Here is a 20,762-nt window from a genome sequence, read left to right as displayed (position 1 = left end):
CATAAAGGAGTAGAAGAATGGACAATTCACGTTGAAGAAAAGATTCTCAATAAGAAGAGCACTTTCTTCTATTGTCCTTTCTCCCGGACTAGACTGAGACCTACAAGTTTTTGACAACTTACTGTCAGGAATTTTGGTAGTTACTCAACAAAACATTATAAGGTTTTGCACAGAGTTTCTATCTTCCTGAAGGGGTTTCAGGAAGCTTTAAGAAACTCACCAGAAATCCTACAGAAGTTTCTACAGTGTTGTTACTCACCCCAGAGAAAGGCTGTATTTAAAGACTCGCATTTTTGTGGATCACTGTCTCAAGCATCTCTCTTCTTCAGCAGAAAAACTGAAGTAAATACGTTAATTAACTACTTCCAGTGGTCTAGGAACTTGCCAATATGTTTTGTAAATAACCCTTAAGATCCTGCTGTGTTACATGAGTGATAAATGCATTGAACAAAAATGCATAAAGATACCTAAATGCAGACTGCATTTTTCTCTCTGCACATGTCAGAAGGGCAGAAGAACTCCTTAAGGCAGAGCCTTAAAAGAATAAGTAGGTACAGATAGGACATGCATAAATTAACCTGACAATCTGATCAAAGATTTTTGTTATTTAAACAGCATTCTTTCAGTAGAAGCAGCACCAAAAAGCCATAAACAGATTTAAAATGGGTCTCAAAATGTTTGAAGGGGAAAAAATTGCACAGTGATAATGTCTTTGACAAGCAGTAGAAAAAGAGCAACCCATTGGGGCTGAAATCAGGGATGTGTATGAGATAGCATGATGAATTAGACTAGGACTAGAGGATGGCAACCTCAACTTGAAAAAGGACTAAGGAAAAAAATACAAATAATACACAAAAGTAGTATCATTCAATTGAGGACAAACTGTATGAAAAGGAATCTGTCAGTGAAGGTGTGATAGAAATAAAGGCAGTGTCTGCTCTTTTCTCCTTGTTTCTTGTGAAGAACACATCAAGCCTCTATTAGACAGCCTCCATACATTAGGGAAACTGAGAAAGTCTCAGATAAAAGGTCTAAGTCACTGAGATCCAGAACCCTCTAGAAACAAGACACAAAGAGTCTAGGTGGTTGGCCTGATTAAGAAACAGATGATAATTCCACAAATGACAGAAGCTGGTAATGTGGCAGACAGACAACAGACAGGAAGATGATACTAAAGGATGAGCTGACATTAGAAAGCAGGGAGGACCAGATTGGTTAGCAAAGTTGAAGAATGTTATTGACTGTGGCAGAGGAAGGATATTAGTGGCAAAGAAAACATGCAAACGATTCCTGAATTTGTGTGAACAATGGCAGGGTTAGGGTTAACCTGTGTTGAAAAGGACAGTTGTCCTTAATGCTACAATCTGAGTAACAAGGTTAGGTTATAGAAATGTTTCTAGATGGAAAAAGAGGCAGATGGGGAATGCTGAAATACAACAGTGGTGAGAACCAATGATAACTGGTAGATTGAGATGCTGGGAGAAAAAGAAAAACTTGATTACTGACACAGCCAAAAAGCATAAATTCTGAACCAGCATTTTTGTATCGAAGATTGTAAAGCCAGAAAGCAGTCAGAAAAATGCTGGACTTCTTGGGTCAATGCACTCCTTTGAGTTCTGGGCATAAAGTTTTATAAGGTGTTTTCACAGGAAAAGAATTAAGGGAGACTAAGTGATTTTTAGGCATGGAATAAAGAATTACAGTGCAACCACACATTTGAACTCTGTGATGAGCAAAGTAATGAACACACAGTACTTAAAAGTGATAGGTAGTCAATAAATTATATCCACCACAATGCACTGTCTGTGAAGCCTACTAAACAGATGCCTGTAAGTCTACAAAGAACTATATTTCCATTATGAAAACATGACAACTGATAAACCTTAAAATACATATCACCTCTCAAATATAAGTCCTTATATGATTATTTGTTTCGAAGTAAAGGTTTCTCATCGACCTGTGCATCATGATCTTCAAAAATGATCTTAAAGAATTTTACATAGTACCTTCACAACATAGCTTTCATAAAGCATTCAGGACAAAATAGAACAGCAGAAACCACACCTGCTGCCTTTTCATAAGTATTAACCCTTCAACCACACAAACTTTTTATGGTAACTAAAATTGCTCAAGACACAATTTTGCATTCACAGGAACAGATTCAGAGCTAAAAGAAAAATTCTCATTTTAACCTAATTCTAGAACAGCATGTCTTTTAGATTTCATACCAGGAGAGCATATTTCTCCTCCCACGAAACTGCCGCTAAAACACTGCCTTCCTCTCCTCCCACACGCCATACCAATGTCACATGTAAAGCTAACACCAGAAGACTCTAATCCCATCATTCTGTCTTAAAATGTATTACCTTTTTTTTTTTCTTCTAGGGAACTATTAAATGCCTTAAAAGGAGAAATAATAAAACATCAGTTTTAGAATTGTATTGGTGAGACAATGATTCTTTAGTGCTACCATTATTTGAAGATAACAAAAAGTGTTTGAGAATAAGCCACGAATTTTAACAGGAATATTTAGATGTACTTAGCATGGGCTTATAAACAGAATTTGTGCTTAGTATAGTGGTAAAACTGTAGGTATAAAAAGAAAGCTTTGCTATTACACCATCTTCTGGTTAGACTTGGGAACTGTGACAAAGTTTAAGTTGAGAATTTAGGATATTGAGCTCTGAGCACTCGACAACTGCTAAAAAATTAATTTCATTCATATGGACAGTAAAAGCACATTTCCAGAACGTGCTAGCTATACCTTACCCTCTTCCTTTTTTTTTTTAAAGTAACTTACAGGAGTACTCATATATGAAGATGTTCTAATATCGAAGATAACTGGGTCAGGTGTTTGCATATCAGGCACATCAAAGGTAGGGTCAACCTGTTGAAAATAAATTATATCATTATTTCAGCACCAACAGAGAAAAGAAAATAAGACTGAAATAAAAAGTGAGAACACACTTAGCAGCCTAGATCAATTGGTTCCCAATCCCTATTCAAGTTCCTTAAGTCATCCATTACTAACAGACTGTTGATATGCTTACTTCTTCGGTACCAACTCTGATTACCAAAATAACTTTGAAAGCACTTCTGTGGAAAACAGATAGTAGGTAACACTGAAAACTGTGATAAGGTAACAGATCAAAGACAAAAGATGTTGCTCCTGAAACCACAGGAAAAAGTGCTTTATACTGGGACAAACTCAGAGGCTGATTGATCAGAAAGAATGATAGATGACAGAAATGTCATTACAGTATCTGCAATTTTGCTCTTAATATCAGTTACTACTTGCTTATTTTTGGCCATAGGAGTTAATCTATAACTTTAGCAATATTTTGCTAATGTCCCTTCCAGAAAGTGAAGCATTAGGAAAGTACAAGAGAGTATGAAATTAAAGAAAGCTGCTTTTATCTTATGGTTTCACCAAAGAGATCAGAATAACATCCCTATAAAAAATCTGTGTGCATATTATCCCTACCACTATATTACCTAGGTGTATCACAGCCTAAGATGTTTGCCTTCTCAGAATGATGCATGGAAGTACTATTCTTAATATTTTATGAAACTGGCAAAATTTACAGAAAGACTAGATGACTTTCAAATCACCAAGAAGTCTGATGTAATATCATCAGTAATCCAGAGACAGTATTAATCCCAACCACCTTATTGAAAGCAGAAAAAAAATCCCAGAACCCCCAAAGCTCACACTTGCCTAGTGACAGGATTAAGTTTGGTCACTGAAAGTTTCTTAGCTACAAGGGTCATTTTACTTTGACTTCTCAAGAGGAAGATCCTACTATTTCACCTGAAGACTGCCAAAACTCTGGCTCAGCCAGAGCTGCTCTCTCAGTAACTGCTTCAGTGCTATTTCCAAAAGGAAAAATCCCTGATGTTCATACATTGGTATAAAGACCTTTAGGTCAGAGACATGTTTGTTAAGTATCTAGAATTCAATCTCATATCTGGAATTAATAGTCAGAGAAGGAGGGCAGCAACACCTTATACTGCCTGAAGACTTTTCATTCAGTTTATTTAGATTTACATAACTTAAATGCAGAAATTTAGGTTAAAATTAATAGAAGTAAAATCTCCCTCAGTAAATACAAGTTGAAGAGGATGGACAAAGTTTACTAGCAAGCTAGAAGGTAAAGAAACATTTAAAAACAGATATTACCTGATTATTCAAAGTGAAAATGATTCTTACACTTTGCCGCACTTACAAATCAGAGATGACAGACCTTTCTCAAGGTGAGATCTTAACACTGTTTTTAAGCTTGTTCACTTCTCTGAGTAGCAGTGCTTAGCTCTTTCTTTTATTCAGTTTCAACAAGCCATTCTTCATCGGTGATCTTTTTTTTCTGTCTTCTGATTACAGGTGCATCAGTCAAGAATGAGCAGGGACTCAGGGACAATCAAGAAAACCCATTCAGCTACATGGTCATCACAGCTGAACAGTTAAAATTCTATCTCATTTGTAGATATCAGGATCAAGCCTTGTTTTCTTTCAATTTTGTCAAATAGAATTGGAAGAAAGAAAGGGAAAGAGGAGAACCAAAGCCAGGTAACACGGTCTATGTAAAAACCTCTATTTAGCTGAAAATTCTACCATTTTAACTGGACTTCTCCTTTAGAATCTTCTCTGCAGAAACATGATTAATCAAAACCTCCTCTGCATACAGTATTGCTTACCACTTTTTCAGTGTTAAGGTGAGCAGGAGAGGAAGTGCAAATTTTACTGTTTTGCCTCTGTACATATCATATCTATTGAGATTACACACAGCCAACTGTCCACAGAGTTTCCATTTGTTCAATGCCCAGGATAATCAGGGTCAGTTGCTTCTGATATTGTGAGCCCTACAATAAATATAATTACTGCATTATCCAAGTGCCAATCATACTAGGGACAGGTAAGACAAAAGTCACTTTCTGACATGCATCATTTGGGCACTGAAGAGAGGACAATGCATCTGCAGGACTCTGCAGAAGGGGGACAGTAGATGCCTACTGCCTATCAGTACTCTAATGTGGAGGAACTACTGCAGTATTATCACTAATAGCTCTTGAAACATCTTCTTTGAGATAGTATCTCTTTGTTGCATACATGGAGATATTGCAGAATGAGTTAAATTCTTGATACTGGGTGGTAAATAAATACATGGTATTATTAAGTTTTTAAAAATGCTCTTTTTGTAGAAGTGTCAAATCCTGAAGCAAGAATCAAAGTTCCTCTGATTATGCTTCTGCTTGTTGCTTTACCAGTGATAAGGGGAGAATGAAGACCACTGTAAACACTGACTGGAGGTGGAGGAACTGTCATAAGCCATACTAAAATAATTAATATAAAATTATTAAGCAACTAGTCAGAAATAGCATCTAAAAGGTGTTTAAAAATGCACAAAAATATAAAGGCTGTATCCAAGTCCTTCATACAAATATTAGTGTTTAATATTGCACTAAAAATGAATGAGGTAATGGAATGAACCTAAAGTAAAAGTTTCAAATTACTTGACATTTCCTGACAAGGTGATGTGGTTAGCTGTAAAATAATCTTACCAAGGGAAATCTTCAAGGTAAGTCTTTGAAAAGACTTACCTTTAAGAAACAAGACAGAAAAACCAGAGTACTAAAATGCAAGGTAGGGAGTACTGTCACATACTACAGGTTTTCAAAAACACTCTTTTCAAAGCCTTGCTTTAATTACCTGGTAAACTGATACATACATATTTTCAATATCATCTTTTAACATGATAATGCAGTTATCACATTTTGATCCATAATACAATAAAATATATTTGAAGGGAAGGTTTCTACAGAATCTCTCATGAATTAGAAAAATTCAAAGAGGAAGTTTTAAATTACTCACAAAGTATTTCTTAGGAAAGTGATTTGTGAAATAGTCTCTCCAAACACATTAAGAGAAAATTAGGTTTCAATTTGACTAAACACTGTTCTTGGTTCTAGACTGGGGCCCTCAAGCAAGCCATATAATCTTTTCTCTACTGCCATCTAGTGTATATTTGAATTTCCTTCATCTGAGAAAATATTTACAACTGAAAATACGCTGCAAATTTTAAGATTAAATTAAATCTATAAAAGCTCTTTGTGCACAAGAGATAAACTCTATGCACCTTAATGTGTTCAAACTTCAAAGCTGTTTTGAAAGAAATTAATTTAAAGAAGTCTTTAGCACATGAAAGGTCAATTACATACAATCATGGCATATTCAGAAATACAATTCTCACCAAGTGGAAGAGTTTTTAGTATACTTCACTAAAATTGCATAACTGATTAAATTACTATTTTCAAATAACTCCACAAGGTCCTTATGTTAAACGGAGACAACAACTGGGATTTATCTCAGCTAAATTTAGACATACTGCTAGACACCTGTATTTGAGCTGATAATCACCTAAGATTATCTCTGTGACCAACAGAAAAAAATAGGTACCTTTAAAGAACAAATAATTTATTTACAATTCCAAGTTGTCTGAAAAAATGAAATTATCATAAGCATTAAAACTCAACTTACTTGAATATTCAAGAATCACACTGATGAGTGCAGTTGGGGGACAATTATAAAGTTTTACAACTCAAGAACATGAAATTCAACACTGCTTTAAAATTCAGGCTACTGCTGGGCTGAGAAGAAAAAACTAATGATTTTCTTGTAAAAGTTAATTATGCCTCAAAAATAGGTAGGTAGAGAGAAAAAAAAATAGGGAAGGTATCTGAAATTTTACTGGTTCAATGTTTAGCTTTGAAGAGTGAATAAGAAAAAGTAATCAGAAAAGCAATATACACTCAAGCTTCATCTTTCTGTTACTATCCTGAAGGCAAAACACCAGATGATACCTGCAATTCCTAATGCCCCTGCGCCAGCTGCTTTATTCAAAACAGCATTTCCAACAGGTGATGTGTGAAAACATGGCAACTCTGCCTCTGATCCCAGCTGAATAAATTCTAAGCCAGCTCCATTTTTGTGTATACTATTCCCCCAGAATATAGTTCTGGAATTACAGGGACTTTGTCACACTAAGACAAGCAGGGAAAAAAAAGCAATTGCTAACCAAAAGCAGTAAAAAAAAAAACATTAGGAATTTTTAAAAATAGGGGGCAAATTACTTTCCTCTTGAGTTCTGCCTGCACATCTGTTTAACTTTTTGTGTTCTAATACCTTTAATTTTATCCTAAGGCAATCCCTCTTCAGTCCTGTTGTAGAGGTGACTAAACCAGCTGAGCATAACTCAAGGCAATGTATTACACCACATCTCAAGCATTTAGATGACATTGTAGTAGTGGCTTATAGCAAACCTTAAGCAGTCATTGATACTTTGAAAAAAATCCCACCTCCAAACTGCCTCCTCTGCCTGCCTGTAACTCTTGTTCATGTTACCAGGTCTCTTACTTGTTACTTCTGTTTAGTTTAGATGAATTATCTTACTCTGTTCACTTAGAAATATGACGAGAAAGGAAGAAAATAAGGAAGAAAGGAAGCAGTTCTACATATGATCTGAGGTGTAGATGAGATAATAGGGAAAAATTGTCATTACAACTGCTATGCTCTAGTGGAATAGATCACACAGAGAGATAGGGGAATCTCCAAACCTCTTCAAGGTTTGGAGCCAGACACAGCTGAACTGATGTCCCACTGGTAGGAAGAACAGATCATCTCCACAAGCTCCCTCTGACATGCCTGTGATTTCATTCCTCCTTTCCCTTATATATTAGAAACATGATGAGCCATTGAAAGATGAGGGTAGGACTGCAGTGGAACAGCCTAATGCTAGAATTCTCTGTATTGCCTCTGGCTTAGAAAGAGGTTGGCATGTAAAAAAATATTTTAACAAAAGAAGGACAAAAATACTTTTTTTGTCCTTTTCTTTTTTGTACTTTTTTTTTCCTTTTTCTTTTTTTTTCCCAGATTACAGTGCAGTGGGCCTAGACATTTTGTTTTTCTCAGTTAGAAGAGGAAATAGTTAAGAAGATGAAGCACTGAAAAATTTCAAGCACAGTGCTACCTAAGAATTAGTGCATGCTAATGAAAGCATGTTACTTCTGGTAGTAACCTGATACCAGTTTAGTCTGTATAAATCATGGTTTTGTCCAGCTGGTGAGGTCTACTCTTCCTGATCACAACAAAAATCCCACAATTTTTGTTGAGACAGATAGGAGGAGCCATAAAAACAAGAAAAGACAAATGGAGTGAGAAAATGTGATAATTTCACCTTAGCACCATCTCAATTATTATATCATTACATTAATTCTAAAAATTAGCTGCAAAAGCAATTCTAATCACTATCACTCTATTATTTAATTTACAATATGAAAATATATTATATTACAATAATGAGTTTTGTTGAAACTGCCAGACACTGTTTTGTCTCAAAGAATATAACACACTTGATATTTACCTGAGAGAAAGATATTCTAGTAACAATATAATGTTAATAGAAAACTAAATACAGCGACTCTCATTAAAATCCTGAAATCAGGCCAGAAAATATAACACAGAGTCCAAAACTTTGCTATGACAAAGCCATAGAGCTCTTTCACTACTATGGAGCAGCCCAGGAGACTATCAGCTGCTACAAATGCTGCAGCCATTAATAAATGCATACATAAAGCTAAGTTAACTCTGTCAAAGCTAACTAATAAATAATTTCTTGAAATTCAGCTACTGAATTTCCTTGATGAGCCTTTTCAGGATTGATAATGAGGCTTCCTAGCCTTAGTTTAACTTCAGCCTGAACTCATTAATGCTTTTCCAGAGCTTCTTAATTACCCAGGACAAGAAAAAAAAATTTGAAAAATTCATTTAGAGTATATTCACATCTTTACCAGGCATGTAAACAGCAGAGAGGTCTGGAAATGTTGACCTGAAAAGAAGACAATGGACCCCTGCAGCTATAAGCCATTGTGTTTGTTTAGTACATGTTGTAACTGAGTGCAATTTGAATGGTCTTGTAGCAAAATGTTGCTCCAGCAAGACTGGCTTCAATCTGCTGGCAAATGCTTAGATTGAGTTTGTTCTGGCACTGACCAGCTATACTGAAGGCTGGTACCAGTAAACTAAAAGGAACTTCATTCATTTACCTTACAACAAATATGAAAGTCCAGCACGGAAGTTTGTTTATGAAGTTTGTTCATTAATGAAGCTTTTGGTCAGAACAGGATGCAGTCATCCTGTTCTGACCAAAATGCTAAGCATTAGAAAGCTACACATCCAACTTGGCAATAGAACCAGGCACAGAAGAAATCTTATTTTATCAGAGTTCTCTTCCTCCAGCAAATGTTCTCAATCTTTATACCACTCATTTGCATGCACTCATACTGCAAACACAGCCACCCACCCCAAAAAAAGCTCAATATCCCCAAATGTCTGTTTTAAAACTCTGAGCAGGAAACAAATGCCATGGCAGCAGTATCTACATTTTCTATGCAGGCAACCAGGCAATGGTGAATTTCTATAGTACTCTGATAGCATATTACAGCAACCAGAAAGTTCTGATTGCTGTTCTAGATTTATCTCAATTAAGTTTTTCAACACCAGAGGAACCTGGAGACTATCAAAAAAGAGAAGAAAATATAGGTAATCACCATGCAGAAGACAGCCATCTCCATCAGGGACTGTGACAAATAAAGCCTAAACAATGGCCTCATTGAAGGCATAGCACTGTTTACCTATTAGGCACAACTTTCAGACTATTTGACAAACACAAGATTTTTCCTAATACTGAAACACAACATTTGACATTGCACTTTTATTCCCTAATTTCCAACACTTTCAGTGGACGCCAGTAGATAGTTTGACAGTAACTACTGTTCAAGAATGAAATATCAGGAAATCAGACATCATAGTGCTGTAAAACACACTGCTAGCCTAGCAAGTCTTTTAGGTAGATATCAAGACCTTCTCACAACACCTACAGGTCTTGGAAAGAGGGACAGCTTGTGACAAGCAAGTATTTGACTTTCAGTAATATCACCACTTTGTCCCCCTTACAATGATATATTTTGGTAAGTATTGTAAAGCTCAAGATACCTACTGCAACACTTGCAGAGTTATTTCAGAAACCAGATTATCAGGTATGTTTTGGTTGAATGAGATGTAGAGTATAGACCCAGAAGAAGCATGAAAGTAATTTCAGCTTAAACCTGCCAGCATCAGCTTGCCTAGTAACCCTAATGAGGATTCATAAATTATGATTGCTTCAAAAGTATTACACATAACAATAAAAAGCTCCCTGATATACATAAAACATATTTAACTATAAATGTCAGACAGTGTTAACAGAAGCTTCTTGTTTCCTATATTAGACAATTTATTGCACTCACCTCAACTGATGTAATTGTTTCATCATGGAAATGACATGACCTTGGGTAAACATCAAGAAGATGAGGAGGATCATCAATATGTGTTCTTCTAAAATTGTGTTTGAGAACTTCTTCATAATCCAAAGTATCAAAGTTGGTTTTCCATAGTAATACCTATAAGAAATCTTCATATCAGTAACTACTTGCAGGCTATTCAGTGTTCAAAACCTAACTATTCAGTAAAGTCTGCTATTACTAGTAGATAACTGCATTATAACAATACTGCGGTGATGTCTTAGTCTGATCTCTACTGCAACACAGGCACTTCCCCAGAGTATCTTTACTTCAAATCTAAAAGATGTGGTTCAATCTATTCAAAAAGTAACCCCTAAAACACATCTATAATCACAAACTGTCCCACTGAGCTGTCCCAAGTTACTTTTCTGCCAGATTAAGGGATCATATACTGTTAATTTCTGCCCCCTATAACGGCTTGTAGGTCTAACAAGAAAGTTTGAAGGAATAAGAGAAATGAGAGAGTTCCACAGAACTCTAAAACACCTGATTTCCAGTGTTTTGGCAACAGAAATCTCTTTTCTGAACTTTGTCTCATTATATTCTAGGTAGAAACCATATCTGAAGTCACACATATATGACCAAATACAGAAGGTCATGGGACACAGAGGTAGTCCAAAGGTATTCTATCCAGTCTTATGAATATTCCACATAGGCTACTACTTTTCAAACCAATAGGTATAACTTTGCTCTTTCATATAAAAGGTCTTATGTTTTCCATGGCAACAGGTTAATGAAATAAATTGCAATGTGCACATACTGCCAAAACTGTGAGGAACATGATAGAACACTACACTTTGAGATCTTCTTTGTTTGAGGAAAGAAGCAAATAGAAAGAAACAAAAGTATCCAGTGTTTGTTTCAAATATTTAACCTGCATCTGAACTGTCAGATGGTTCTGCACCAACCAGAAACTTGATACAAGAAGCAGAGATACTGGTTTTCCTTCTTTGACGGAAAGGTATGGAAGGATCTGTTGATTGAAAACATCTTGAAATAATATATGTATGAAGGAAGCAGTCTTGCATAAACTTAAGAGTGGATCAGCTGCCTCCAGTGCATGCTGTGAACAGACCATATATTTTGGGTACTGCATGAGGGGTAGAAGATGATACTTCTATGGCCAACCTCTGCTCCTAAGCATGACATTGCCAGCAGAACTTTCCCAACAAATACACCCTACAATTACAGTAAACCAATAATCACAGTGAATTGAGAACTCCTCCTGGCACACCTAGAAGGCGGCTGTGGACAGGTCAGCAAAATGGGATGTTTAAGAAGTATATGTGTATAACCAAAAGCAAATGGACACAGAATAAAGTTCTTATGCTTACTATAGATAAAGATATACACCTTGGTAGTTACCCAACAGTGGTTAGCACATTTTAAAACTTCGAAAAGTGAAAGCTGCAAAGTACTCCTCTCCCACCAAAATTTTCATAAAACAAAGGGAAAAACTTCAACAAACCAGGAAGGGCCATTTTAAGGTAATTGAAAGTTACTAGATCTGCTATGACTACTTTTTAATTCAACATTTCATCAGTGTTTCCTGATGAAACTGATCTTCCCTCTCATATATTCACCATGAACCCACTATATCAAACTGCTGAGGACTAGAAGACATGGATTTTTACCTACTTTTTCCATGCTCTCATGCCCCAGCTTTACAACAGAAAATCAGGGCAGGAAAAAGGCAACGACATGACAGCACTGAACACACATGCCATTCAGGGGGCCCCAAGTTCAAAGAACTTTGAAGTAAGACAGGCATTACCAGGGTGTGGGAGGCTGTGTTAGGCTTAATACTCTAAGTCTTTGCCTTCATCAGAGCTTTTCAGATTAATCTTCTGTCATGTGAACACATTCACTTCTGCTCCTCTCAAGTGTAATGTACCAAGTCATAAAACTCAAAATATTCATGGAAGGTAAGGTCAACAATTCAGAATTACATGGGACTAAGTTGCATTTTGGGACTTATAAATAAGATTTTAACTTCAGTATGGAAAATCAAAGATCATACTAGTGAGTCAAGAAATAAATATCTTTCCCCCATTCTCAGTTGGTTTTTGTGGGTTTTTTTCCCTGCTTGTAAAATTAATATTGGATGTCTGATAACATTTTCACTTTTCCAATAACTTCAAGTCCTTATAGTACACTTTACTTAATACATTCTGATAGAAAGCAATTTTTTTTTATCTTCCAAGACCATCTCTGCTACTAGATGAAATTTATTTCAAACTCAACAAAACAGAATATAGCCATGAATTATGGTAAACTCAAGAAATCTTAATTTCAACAGCATAGTTTTTTTTATCTACATTGAGCTTTTAGCTTTTTGTAACAGGAAAACATGAAAAAGACAGCTAAGGAACATTTCAGACTGAAAATTTAAATATTGCGCTACAAAATTTCTTTCTTTTTGGAAACTTTATAGACCTGATAGAGATGATTCCAAGGTAGATAGTATGTGTTCTGAATTATTTATTTATTACAGAAGACAGAGATTAATTATAAGACTTATTGTTTAACTTTTTTTTTAATGATCAAATGACTCTTCTTCCCTTTATAAAATCCAGTACTTTACTGTTTCACCAAAGTAAATTAGTAAAGGTAACATAAGAGGTTTTCTTCCCCAATTCTAGCCAAAGTTTTCCCAGTAATACAACTTAATACCTACAGAGTAAGGACTTTAAAAGCAGTGAAAACCTAACAAAGCAGGTACCACTTAATAGTAATTGCAATATGACTACTTCATTGACACTGAATTACAACACTTTAAATATTCTTAGTCAAAAACCACTAAATATTTTTAGCCATATTATTAAAATATGTAAAATGGGCGTGGTTAGTCTTCTCCTCATAACATCCAATGGAAAGTCTATATAACACACAAGTAGCCAGAATGCATGTGAGTAATTAGCAAGTTATTGTGATATAGTACATTTAACTCCCATCCACTGTAACAACTAAGACATTTCATTCAAGGAGACAATACCACAAACCTGAGCATCCACTCCACCTGAGGCAAAACTTTCACCACCTTTTGAAAAAGCCACACAAAGTACAGGTCCCTGGGAAAAAAAAATAGCATACAGTAAAATTAGGCTATTACTGTAATCATGATATTTTAGTGCAGAGTAAAACACCAGTGCCATTACCTAATGTAATAGATTTTTCAATTTTAATAAAATAAGGAACAATTTTACTGTAGTGAAATATCTGCAAAACTTGATTGAAAAGTTAATATTGCACATTTTCATAAGATGCTACATTACAACTACAACAATCTATACTAGGAAAATAGTGGCAGTGTCCTTAGATTTTATACTTCATCTTTGCAATGAAAAATTACAAAATATATATTACATTACTCAAGGCAATATGTTTGAATGATTTATTATCAAAAATAGGGTTTGTTTGGCATTAATAGGAAAAGGAGGAAATGCCTGCCATTCTTCACAAAAGTTATCCTCTGTAAGCTTCCCCCTCCTTAGAAAACACTTTTTCAATAAACAATAGGACTGAATTGCCAAATAACATGATTTTGAAATTTAAGTGAATTATTAATGAATTTAGAACATGAGCTTTTACTTAACATCAAGTGTTTCACATTGACAGATAAAAAGCATGCTAACAGGTAAAAACTGATGCATTTCCTTAACCACTTGTGACAAGGTGTGTTAACACAACACCTTGTTGTCCACTAAATTTCATCTGGAAGTTGCAAGATAAAAGACACAATGGCATAAATGTTACTTTCCCTCTGTAAAGATACTGAACAGCCTATTAAGATCTCCATTTAAAGAGGGTTATTGTGTATACCTTGTGTCCATGAAGAGTGTAAATAAGTCTTTCTCCTAAGAGGTCCAGAATCTTAAGGGTACCGTCAGAAGAAGCAGTGATGAGGTAGTTACCAGAAGGATGGAATGATATACAATTAACCCCTGCTCTGTGAACTGATTTACAGAAGACAATATTCAAAAGCTGTAGATATCTACTATGAAGGTATGTACACTTTATTTCTTTGCTCTTTTCTACTTCCCAAAGAACTACTTCATTTAAGGAAAAAACAACAAAAGTGCTGAGGCATAGAAGACTTGTCAGAGTATTTGCTTAATTCAGGTCTAAAAATTAAGGGAAGCAAAGAAATAAGTATTCAGACTAGATTCTTGGTGTTGCTAGACTACAAAAAGATACTTACAACATGTCAATATGACTTGTTTGTCAATTTTCCCCAATAATACTCTTAATAAATCACATTTAATTGCAAAGAGTCCCATTGTAAAGAAAATAAAACAAACTACATTGTTTTTACCTTTGAAATGCTGCAGTAGCTTGTTCGTTCGAATATCCCATAGTTTCACTGTGTTATTGGAACCTGCAGAAGCTATACATGTTCCACTTGGGTTGAAATCCACAAAAGTTGGAAATCTAAATATAATTAATGAAAACAGACTTATAATGTGTTCCCAGAGGTATAATATCTAGGTGCATGTATATATATAAAGCCCACGATATTAACACTAAGCTGCTACAAACTTGTGTGGAATCTACATGTATGGAAACTCAAATAAGGCATTTCAAGGAACTGAAATAAGCATAAGAAAACAAGATGTACATGACAAATCATCTCACTTTTGTTGAAAACACGGTATAATTGATCCAAGTCAAACTTTCAGAGTTTGTGCTAGAGTACAAAGTTCCTGGAAGATAGTGCTGCAAAGAGTTCATAACAAATAAAAGAATTCTGTCTAAGAACTGACAACACTTAGGACTTGAAATAAGGATGAAGGCAGCCATGAAATCAGCAAAGCATATATAGAAGCTAAATATTCCACTGAGTTGTTAACTAAAACTCTGGATCCAAGATGTTTAAGACAATTGCATATAAGTAAAAGCAAGTATTTTTTAAACTTAAATTAGGCGATCACTGCAAGTGTTACTGAAAGTAACAAAATACTGTTTTCATAACAGGTGGAAAAGTCTTCAAGCTTTCTTCTTGTTGAAGCATCCAATATCAGATAGCATTACCAAAATTGAGGGAAAACATGGAAACATTCCAAAATCCAAGAATAATCTTACTTCTGTTTAGATTATCTCTTGATTGCTGGAAAACAGCTGTATAAGTGCAGCCAGTTAACCTCTTTAGAAAAACATTATATGAATTATTTTAGTTGACATGGGTTGTAGAAGTCTGATCTGTTTTCAGATTTAACATATATAGATGTTAAAAGCACAGAATATTAAATTAATGCCAGTAAAATTACACTATTACATTTCTCCTTTTTTCTAGTAAAACTTACCCTTCATAATCTGAGAAGGTATTAATGCAAATTTTATTTCTTGCATCCCAGAGTTTAATAGATTTGTCCTCACCACAAGATGCTATTATTCTTCCATCAGGCGAAAATCTGGAACACACAAGTCTATACATTACTTAAGAACTGATTCTGCCTATATTAGCATTAGAGACATAAGTAACAAAACACCAGAACCAAGGAAGCCTGTTTGAAATAAGGATGCATAACACTTAAAGGACATTTGAACTTCTGGTATTTCTCATGGACTAATAAAACTGAAAAGCTTCTTCCCTATTCCACTTTGGCCCATTTCATAAGGAACTACAATTACAAACAGAGCCATAAGCAAGAGGAAGAGAGGGGGTTGAGGGGAAGGTATCAGCAACCTAAGGATGTCACTACAGATGACTAAGAGATTAGTAAAGAAAACTATAGGTAAAAAGACACAGAGGATACAGTAGAATCTTGTGTTCAATGTTAACCTATATTTATGTTCTCTGAGTTCTTTCTAAACTTACAAATAGCAGGCAAAGAATTCACAATTATTCCTAGACTAGCAGACCAGGTTTTAAAAGAGGAAAACTGATTTGTCTATAACTTCCTCAAGCATTATTATTTCACTTACTGAGCAACTGCATAATGACACTGAAAAACTGTTCAAGAACTTTCAAATGTGATTTCCTAGAACTTTCCTTTTTCTTATATCAGGCCTCTTAGCTGCAGATTTTCCATTAATATGGAGGAAAGGAAAAATTTTTTAAAAAGATAGCAAACAATATTTTCTTGCCTTTGAGAAGCTGTCCTGTCTTTAAAGAGTATGAATCCTAACTTGCAGTCCAAAGGCCATTTCTTTTACCTTTTCCAATTACATAAGCTTAACTCATCTGGTTCATGACCATTCTTTAATGCCACTATGATTCCAAGAATACTTGAGAAAACCCCTACAACGCATAGATAAATCTAGACATGAGTGCTGGGAAATAATACAACAAAAAACCAAACAAAACTGGAGAAAGACAGCACACTGACTAAAAATAAATACAGAAGACCCCATTTGCCCTTTAATGTAGTAGAATGAAGACAGTAACTGATTTAGTATGTTCACATATTAACATAGAGCAAGCTTTCATACTTCAGCTAGGTCTACACAAAACTTGTGCACATAAAATTCCTTTATTAAAATTTAATTACTGGTGAGAGATCATTGCTTGTCATTCACAATGTTTCTTCTCTTATTTCTACCCTGGGATACAAAATCCCCTTTGTTAGGAATTCTACTTTACCAAGAGAATAAAAACAACACTTACTTGGCACAGCAAACCCAACCAGTGTGTTGGAATAGGGTAAACAAAAGGCGCTGAGAGCAAACACTCCATATTTTTATTAATTTATCATTGGATGCTGAAACTACAGAGTAGCCATCATGGGAGAAGCTCACACTCCGAACAGGGGCTGTATGACCTTTCAGTACTGATGATTCTCCATAGCTAAGGGGGGAGCAAAGAAAAGGAAACAAAACCCCAAATACTAAGTCAAAAATCACAGTTATATTAAAGAGCTTCAATCCCCATAAAACTCAATGTTGGCATTTTTATAATCTTACTCAAATGAAAAAGCAGTATACAGAGGCCAAATCTTAATGGCACCATTATATTTTACTTATTTAAATATTATTAGAATAACATTCCTTAAGTTGCGTTTAACATGACCAGTTTTACAGAACAGTGAAATTCAGTAGCATCATTGGCCTTTAGTCTCATTAGTATTAGTATTGGAAAGAGAATTTTTTATACAGTAATCTATAAAATGCTTGGAAGTTCAAGTAACATCAGTCTAAGATCATACTGAATTACTCATAATTACTACTACTCAAGAACAGTCTGATAAAGCAAGTCAATTAATTTTTTCCCCAAAGAAAACTATTGTTCTCTTCAACACTTGTCTCCCCAAAATGAAGTGCAGCCATGCAATCCTTGTTAAAATATCATCTTTAAGCCAGAGAAATATTATAAAGCATAGTTCTACACACATGAAATTGTGACCTCTCAGTTGTTCTATTTTTCTTTTGAAACTACAGAATATTCAGAAAAGAATAAAGTAATAGAGTAAAGAACTGTTTTGCTTGTGGTCCCCAGTCTCTGTTTCTGTCAAAGCCCAGGCATGTGGGAAGGAAAAGGAAACTTTTTTGAGTAAAGCCTCGCATATTCACACTGCTCAATAATGAAACACATATCCAGCACTGCTCAGTTATACTCACATGCAAGGAATCCATAGCCTGACCGTGTGATCCTGAGAAGCTGAAGCCAGCACCCGCCCATCTGGAGAGAACTCTACACTTGTCACCGCTTCCGCATGCCCTGAAAATCTGTAGGCGCTGCACGGCGTCCTCAGCTTCCACAGTATGAGCAGGCTGTCCACAGAGCAGGTAACTGCAAGAAGTGAAAGGCATTAGGGGCCTGCTCACTGCTTTTATGAAAGTCAGAGCTAACAACTGTGGATTTGGATTCACCAGAGAACTTAACGGGTATTGCAGGAGGGAGGAGTGATTAGGCTTTAAGGGATACTTAGCCTAAGCAGAAGCCTGGTAGCAAGTAGTGGCAACACCAGGCTTTCAGAAGGATGCCACAAGAATGGGAGAAGTAAAGGATAATTCTCAACAGGTAGCTCTCTCACATACTAAGCCAACTGGTTTACAAGTACTTTGATGACACAGAGCAAAACATTCAAGGCCAAACATCATGCACATGAGTATGAATCCAGATTTGGTTTTACGAAATCCTAAGAACAACAGGCAAATTCTTCAGTAATCTCATTTTGATCTCTGAGATAGAATTTGTTTCAAGTATCAAGTGTTCAACTCCAAAAAAAAATACGCCAACTTAAAGTGAAGACATGACTTCTAACACTTGAGTGACAATATTGATGTATGATAATTCTATAATCCTATTTAAGTATCAATTTTATAACTAACATTTGTCTAGTTCAAAAGAGAACATAAAGTTGTCAGTCTGAAAATAGAGCATGCTTGAGGGTGGGTTTTTTGCAGTCACTTTACAGGTGAACTATACTATCTGCAGTCAAAAAGGCAAACCTAACTTTCACCAGAGGTTGATAATTTTCAGGAAACTATAAGAAACAAAGATAATAAGCAGTTGAATTAAAGTGGTACATGTGGTTTTCTTACATCCCCACCATTTTCATCTCTGCTAAATGTCAAGTACAGAGACATAAATAAAAACAAGGTATTCACACTCCCATCCCTCAGTTGTCAAATTCCCCAGTAGAGAAAAGAAGGGAGAGGAAGAACAGGGGCCTCCAGAAGCTGGAAGAGTATATGAAGACGGGTTTTCTCTTCCCAGTTTTTTTCAAGCACCAACATAGCACAAAGAAATTCAGTTTCCTTATTAACACATGTCAAGGCAAACCTCAAACATAATATTAGCATATTAGACTATTAAATATTAACTAATAAATTCCCTTTATAAATTTGCTACAAAGATGCTGTTTTTATTCCTTAAAGATTAGTTTCTGCTAAAAGATGTGTGACCAGACTATCCCTATGCCCATATCAACAGGCCTATATTTGACAAAGAAATAAAAGTTATTTTTCCCCCATTTCAACTTTTCAAAACCCTGTTTTACAGCAGGGTTTTTCTAGTTGTACTTGAAAGAATTCCTTTTCCCCTTTGATTCTGAAAAGTGATCTACAGTGGAGTAAAACTAAAAGGAAAAAGTGAAACATAAGCTAAAATAGAATTTGAAGGCATCGGGCTGGAAATGTGAAACAGACAAGACTGATGGCTTCTAAAACAAATCATTGATGAACTACCAAATACCTGTGGAACCTTATGAACTGCATGAATGCTGTGCAGTATCAGCTTTCAGTTCTAAAAACTGAGGGAAATATTCTCAGAAAGACGACAGCACCATTCATTCAGAGCCTGGTTTCTTGTAGCTTGCTGTCTGATAGATGGGCTGTCCCAAGGTAAATGAGGCACAAGCAGTGATCTGAAGTTCTCCTTCCTGTGGGACATCCGGGACAATCATCCTCATTTTTCCTCTGGACTCCCTGCCACCTATGCAATGCTTAAATATTGGATCAGAAACAAAAAAAAAAGCACAGAAAGTCCAGAAGAAATTTCTCAGGATGCGCCACAGCACAAATACGCCTGGTGCTCCTCAGAGAATACATGACATAACCAGAACCATGTTTAGAGGTGAAAGACAATTTGCCCTTGCTATGATCAACTGTAAAATATAACTAAAATTTAGAAAACTGAAAATCCACAATGAGCTGGCTCCAATGTACAACTTACTCCATTTTATAACCTGAGTGCCTTTTCCTCTTTAAACATCAATGCTTCTGTACACACCTACATATAGCAAACACATCACTGGATAATTTGCTTTTCTGCTGATGAGTCACTACAGAACTGAACACCAAAAATAAAGACTTGGCCTTATGCAAAGACCAAGTTGAAAGATCTACAGCAAAGAGGTGTGTAAGCAGATACCTAAGCTTCACATATGCTATAAAAAAGATTTTATGGTATTTGCAATGAAACAAAGTTCAATTTATGAACTGTGACTATTGATGGCATACATTTTTATATACACACACACAAATATATGAACACAAGTTGCTGTAATACAGAATTACCATTTCACTCTCACTTTCCACAATAACAAAGTGGTGACTAAGAAAGTTGTGCAAAGATCAAAAGAGACTAACTCAGACAGGCTTTAACAGCTCAATGTATATCTCTCAAAATACTGAAGCATCTCCAATATAATTAATCACTCAGTGCAAGAATTACAGGGCAGATGGAATACAGTGCAAATGATGGGTGTGTGAATATTCAAACCCTACCACTGCCAACAAACCCCCACACTTTGCAGGAACCCTGCAGCTCTCAATGATACAGTACAACCTCACAATGCAAACACATTTTATCATTAATTGCAAGATTTCCTACTTGGAGAAAAAATATTATTAATTTAACCTCTGTCAAAAAAGCCAATCTAGAATTCTAAGCACATTGGATAAAATATGAAGAACTTTTAATA

General features: G+C 35.5%; 1 protein-coding gene across 1 annotated transcript in view; it reads right to left on the bottom strand.

The window, feature by feature from the left end:
* The window catches only part of POC1B (POC1 centriolar protein B), a 45,166-nt gene that overhangs the window by 18,859 nt on the left and 5,545 nt on the right, over positions 1-20,762 (bottom strand). The window contains exons 3-10 of the mRNA XM_063155869.1: positions 17,953-18,124; positions 17,003-17,182; positions 15,699-15,806; positions 14,711-14,826; positions 14,218-14,351; positions 13,398-13,466; positions 10,342-10,494; positions 2,801-2,887 (exon numbers count right to left, since the gene is read on the bottom strand). Coding sequence (XP_063011939.1) covers positions 2,801-2,887; positions 10,342-10,494; positions 13,398-13,466; positions 14,218-14,351; positions 14,711-14,826; positions 15,699-15,806; positions 17,003-17,182; positions 17,953-18,124 — 1,019 coding nt within the window. The remainder of the gene's footprint in view (positions 1-2,800; positions 2,888-10,341; positions 10,495-13,397; positions 13,467-14,217; positions 14,352-14,710; positions 14,827-15,698; positions 15,807-17,002; positions 17,183-17,952; positions 18,125-20,762) is intronic.

This window comes from Melospiza melodia, chromosome 4, assembly GCF_035770615.1.
Source record: "Melospiza melodia melodia isolate bMelMel2 chromosome 4, bMelMel2.pri, whole genome shotgun sequence".
In the NCBI taxonomy this organism is placed as follows: domain Eukaryota; kingdom Metazoa; phylum Chordata; class Aves; order Passeriformes; family Passerellidae; genus Melospiza; species Melospiza melodia.
This window is presented reverse-complemented; position numbering and strand designations above follow the sequence as displayed.